Source organism: Oncorhynchus gorbuscha, unplaced genomic scaffold (genome assembly GCF_021184085.1).
Source record: "Oncorhynchus gorbuscha isolate QuinsamMale2020 ecotype Even-year unplaced genomic scaffold, OgorEven_v1.0 Un_scaffold_7:::fragment_2:::debris, whole genome shotgun sequence".
Lineage (NCBI taxonomy): Eukaryota > Metazoa > Chordata > Actinopteri > Salmoniformes > Salmonidae > Oncorhynchus > Oncorhynchus gorbuscha.
Genome location: NW_025745508.1, coordinates 350,262 through 356,261, shown reverse-complemented (window position 1 = coordinate 356,261; position 6,000 = coordinate 350,262). Strand labels below are relative to the sequence as shown.

The 6,000-nt window shown below is 40.9% G+C and overlaps 1 protein-coding gene across 3 annotated transcripts in view; it reads right to left on the bottom strand.

Moving 5' to 3' along the window:
• Positions 1-378: 378 nt before the first annotated feature.
• LOC124019089 overlaps positions 379-6,000 on the bottom strand; it is a 31,322-nt gene continuing 25,700 nt past the window's right edge. For all 3 annotated transcript variants that reach the window (XM_046334448.1, XM_046334451.1, XM_046334449.1), the window contains 2 exons: positions 3,398-3,509; positions 379-3,117 (listed from right to left, as the gene is read on the bottom strand). In XM_046334448.1, coding sequence (XP_046190404.1) covers positions 2,117-3,117; positions 3,398-3,509 — 1,113 coding nt within the window. In that variant the 3' untranslated portion in view covers positions 379-2,116. The remainder of the gene's footprint in view (positions 3,118-3,397; positions 3,510-6,000) is intronic.

The window sequence follows — 6,000 nt, the reverse complement described above, 5'->3', positions numbered from 1 at the left end:
ATTATCCATTCTGACACTGACTAACTACTTGTGAAGAGTCTCAGATGCTGTAGGTACTGGCTGTAGGTGCCGATGTGTAGAGTGTGCAATCATCAGCATACATTGTCATTTTAGACAAGTGGCAAATAATTTGTAAAAATTGAGTAACGGCCCAAGGCAACTGCCCTGAGGGATACCGCACTGTATGTACATATCTGATGTTAGAGAAGCTACCATTGAAGAATACTCTCTTGAGTTCTATTGGATAAGTAACTCTGATATAGTAATTGTGATTGCAGGTGATGTAAAGCCATAACACGTGAGGTTTTTCAATAACAAATCATGATTAATAACATAAAATGCAACATTGAAATCTAATAAATCTAATACAGCTCCAAATATCATCTTATTATCCATTTATTTGAGCCAAACATCAGTCATTTGAGTAATCTGAGTCATTGCAGTACAAGTTGAGTGCCTTTCCCTATATGCATGCTGAAGGTCAGTAGGTAACTTGTTTTTAAAGAATATACTGACAAAAAATATAAACACAATTGTAAATTGTTGGTCCCATTTCTCATGTGCTGGAATAAAAGATCCCAGAAATGTTACAAAGGCACAAAAAGTTTATTTCTCTCAAATGTTGTGCAAAAATGTGTTTACATCCCTGTTAGTGAGCATTTCTCCTTTGCCATGGCATATCAAGAACCTTGTTCGTGGGACAATAAAAGGCATCTCACACAACACAATGCCACCAATGTCTCAAGTTTTACAGGGAGCTTGCAATTGGCATGCTGACTGCAGGAATGTCCACCAGAGCTGTTGCCAGAGAATTGACTGTTCGTTTCTCTACCAAAAACCTGCCTACGTTGTTTTTAAAGAATTTGGCAGTACGTCCAACTACCCTCACAACCCGCAGACCACGTGTAAACACACGAGCCACATCCGGCTGCTTCACCTGCGGGATGGTCTGAGACCAGCCACCTGGACAGCTGATTAAACTGTGGGTTTGCACAACTGAAGAATTTCTGCACAAATTGTCAGAAAACGTCTCAGGGAAGCTCATCTGCATGCTCGTCATCCTCACCAGGGTCTTGGCCTGACTGCCGTTCGGCCTCTTAACCGACTTCAGTGGGCAAATGCTCACCTTTGATTGGCCACTGGCTCCCAGGAGAAGTGTGCTCTTCATGGATAAATTCTGGTTTCAACTGTACCGGGCAGATGGTGTGGGGGCGAGCGGTTAGCTGATGTCAACATTGTGAACAGAGTCTCCAATTAGGGTGTAATCAGCCAACAATGTCTCTGGATTTTCCCTCAGCAGTTTTAGTATGTGATGCGGTTTATAATGTTCAGAGTTTTTTTCTGCTAGTAGATCAAATGGAATATGCCAAGCTTCTGCTACTGTTGCCATTGTTATTTTTAGAATTTGAGTATTGATGCATGTCAGTGGAGGCTGGCGGGAGGTATAGGAGGACCGACTCATTGTAATGGCTGGAATGGAATAAAAGGAACGGAGTCTAACATGATTTCCATATGTTTGATACCATTCCATACATTCCATTCCAGCCATTACAATGAGCCTGTCCTTCTATAGCTCCTCCCACCAGCCTCCACTGACATGCATGTAACGGTTTTAAATAATGCACTATTTATAATGAAAATATAATGCTATTAGTTGTGTAATTAACACTGTACACACCAATTACATTGTCCAGAACAATCCTACCTCTCCTTTGTGTGTGTTTTTGTTTGTTGGTTGACTTTCTAATGTCTTGTACTGTCTTTCCTTTAGAAATCCTCCAAATCAATTCCTTCTTTCTGTTGGTTTTATCCTCTATCTTGTCTTGTCCTGATGCCCTAAGTCCCTCAATCTTGCCCTTGTTGCTTCTTGCCAGATGATCAAGGTGACTTAGTAGACAATCTAGTCTTTAGAGTCAGGTTGATCATTCTCTCAAAAACAAACAATCTTCTCAAAGGAAAAACATCTACTAACATCTCCAGATGTGGAGAACACAGCACTGCATTGAAACAACCAAACTGTTCACTAAATACAAAATAATTTAACAAAAAGAATAACATTTTACAAGGAGCTCTCCCTAACTGCTGCTGCTCAGTTAGATTATGATGTCACTATACTCTATACATGGGCCGTGTGCATTTTCTGCTGGTGTATCCTGAGGCAGCTCCTCTCTGAGAACCTCTTCCCGCACTGGGTACAGGCAAACATACTCTCTCCTGTGTGGACCTTCAGGTGCATCTTCAGCCGCTGCTGGCGCGAGAACCTCTTCTCACACTGGGTACAGCTGTATGGTTTCTCCCCTGTGTGGACCTTTTGGTGCCTCTTCAGGTTGAATGAGTGGGAAAAACTGGCCCGGCACAGGTGGCAGCTGAATGGTTTCTCCCCTGTGTGCATCCTCTGGTGCCTCTTCAGACTGGATGAGTGTGAAAAACTGGCCTGGCAAAGATGGCAGCTGAATGGTTTCTCTCCTGTGTGTATCCTCTTGTGGATCTCCACCTGTTTGGGGAAACTGAAGGCTTTCCCACAGAATGAACATGGGTAGTGCTTCTCTTTGCCACCGTATCTACTGATAGCATTACTACTACTGTCATTAGTCATCGGGCTTGTGCAGCCATTTAGTGTTGAGGCATTGGCATTGTCCGAGGTCTGGTTTAACATTAGGAGAGTGTGAGGAGGACGAACACCAGGGACAGTCTGTGTTGTCACAGGGTCCGTGTTCCAGTTGATAGATCCTATAGAAGGCAGGCTGAAGGCAGCACCTGTTAGGGGGTTAACCTGAGGCACCATCAGTCTCTCTGAATCACAACTATAGGAGCAGGACGGAGTGTCGCTAGCCGAGTCTGTGTCTGTTCTCTCCAGCCGCATACGGACACCTCCCCGACCCTGCAGACCAAATCTATACCTCGCCCTGGTCTCAGCCAGTCTGTTGTCATAGAGACTAAGTTTGGATGTTTCTTTGTTTTCGGCTGTCAGTATCTGATTATGGTTAACAGTGTTGTTCCCTAGCCCAGGGATGAGGACACTGTCCCATCCAATGACCTCCGCTTGGCCATTGGCTGCACACGTCTGGGAATCCAAGATGGCCGCCCAGTCTCCTCTGTTATCCTCCAGCCAACCACCTGCAGGAAGAGGTTAGTTTTTTTTGTTTGTTTTTTGTCAATAACCTGGTCAAGTTCATTTATTATGTCTGCGTTTGTATGCAAACATAAGTTGTCCTGATTTCATTTTATGAATGAAGAAGAACAAAACAATTGTCAGGTGCATTACTGTATGTAGACTATATGCATTGTTGTATGTCAGATAGTGAGACGATCCCTCCAGCACTGATTAGGGATGAGCCTTGCATAGAAGCGATGCTACCTGTTGGAAGACAATGTGCTATATGCATTTCTCCCTTACCTTGCTCCCCCATTTTTTGTCCACTCTGCAGATCAATGCTCTCTGGTCCGCCTTCCATTGTCTTTTCTTTTACCAGCAGCAGATCAGGCTTCCCATCCTCCATGTCTACTGACTGTAAGAGATACAGAGTGAGAGGATGTTGGATCAAGAAATCTGATATGAGCACCCTGCTATGGAGCATCTTCTGATTGGACAGTGAAGGAAGGCTATGAGTACAATGCAAACATGTTTGCTGATTTGATACTATGCAGAGATGCTAGTTTGCTTTGATTAGATAAGATGAGGTCTTATCTGCACTATCTGATATCTAGATTCTAAGAAATCTTTAGGCGCTGACAATCTGGATCCATATGTACTCAAGTGTGCGGCATCTATTATTGCTGGTGTAGTGAAGCACATTTTTAATCAAACATTTGTCGTAGGAAAGATTCCTAAATCTTGGAAAACAGCTTTTGTTTTACCACTCCTCAAGGGAGGTGATGGTAGTGAATTGGATAATTATCGGCCCATCTCTAAGCTCTCCTGATCGGCTAAACTTCTAGAGTCATTGGTGAATAGGCAACTACAATCTTTTTTAACCGTTAACAATACTCTTTCTAGTAATCAATCTGGCTTCAGACCTAAACACAGTACTATTACGGCCACTGTACGTGTTGTAAATGAAATTACTAATGCCCTAGATAATAGAAAGTACTGTGCCGCCTTTTTGTTCACAGATTTATCTAAAGCTTTTGGCACTGTAGACCATGCGATACTTTTGGGTAAGCTGTCGTCAATAGGACTGGGCCTGGATGTCTGTCGTTGGTTTCATGACTATCTAAAGGATAGAAGTCAGGCTGTTAGAGTTTCGACGGCATCCAGTCAGAGCCATTGGAGTTGGTTAAAGGGGTCCCACAAGGTTCTATACTTGGTCAATTACTGTTCACTCTCTACATAAACAATATCGGTGATGAGATAAGAAAGTGTCAAATTCATTTATATGCTGATGACACTGTCATGTACTCTATCGCTTCAACGGCTGACCAAGCATTATCACTATTAGAGACAGATTTTAAAATATTACAAGGGTATTTTATACAGCTGAAACTTGTTTTAAATGCAAAGAAAACACATTTTATGATTTTTAATAGGTTCAAAAAGTTGGCTGAAAATACACTTGCACTTACGAGCTTAGATGGTTCTCGAATTCATCAGGTCTTTGCATATAAATACTTAGTGATATGGTTGGATGATAAACTGTCTTTTAAAATGCATATTAATTAACTTTGTAAACGGCTAAAAATCAAGCTAGACTTCCTCTATAGAAACAGGACATGTTTGTCCTCTACAAATAGAAGACAAGTTGTGCAAGCTACTTTTGTCTGTTATAGATTATGGGGATAATATTTTCTTGCATGCTACGGCATCAACACTTAAATCGCTGGATTCTACTTATAATTGTGCACTTAGGTTTATTACGGGTGCTAAGCTACAGAACTCACCGCTGTGTTTTATATCATAATGTGGGTTGGACTTCGCTGTCCGTGAGACGAGAACAACATGCTCTCGTGTTTGTCTATAAAGCACTTCTGAATAAGCTGCCTTCTTATTTATCATCACTCATCAATATTAGAATTAGAATTCCTAAAACCAGGTCTCAAGCATGGATTACACTTGAGGCCCATGCGATTTCCACAGAGTTGGGTATGACTGCCTTTTCCTGTTGCACTCCTTGCCTATGGAATAGCCTGCAAACTAAACTTAAAACTTGAGACTCTTGTCCCCCTGTTGCTCATTTTAAATATTTATTGGAGCATTTTTATTTTTGTATTGTTTGTAACTGTTTCGGGGAATGCAAGTTCTTGTGCTGTTAGTAGAATAACCTGTGTAAATGAAATCTATTGCTGTATTTTTTTTTGTGATAGTTTTGTTTGTCTTGTGTAGTTTTTTGTTTGTCTTGTGTAGTTTTTTAATCATTGTACCTAAACTGTATGTGTAAACATGTATATGCAGGGCCCAGCTGTAAAATAGACCTTGGTCTTAGTCTGGGTTCCTTGTTGAAATAAAGGTATAATAATTACTTCAGTCTTTAATGGTTTGATTATTCAAAGGCATGGTCCCACACTTGATAACCCCTTACATTTGTTGATATTGGCCTATATGGATAGAGCCAAATTGAAGTGTTTCTAACAGAAGAACTGTACAAAGCATATGATTTACCATGGTAGCAATTGAAAGAAAACACTTTGGAGATTATATGGAAATTATAAGACCAAACGTGAGGACATAACAGTTCACCTGACACAAAATTGAATCCAAAAATGACACTGTTGATTTGATGTGCATTTGACATTTACTGTACTTTTCACAGCATTTGTCAATAACTAAATCTGAAAATACTCTGGATACATTCAGTAACATAATAAAAAATATTCATTGAAACGTTGGAGTAGGTGCAAGATAAGAAAAACCTATTACAAGGGTTTGAGTGAGAAGTCTAACTGGTGTCTCTCCAAGTGGCCACACACCTCTCCAAACTGCACAGTTCCTAAGTAGTTTCAATGCATTTTTATTACGCAAAGAAAAAGCCTTCAACTACACTACATGGCCAAAAGTATGTAGAC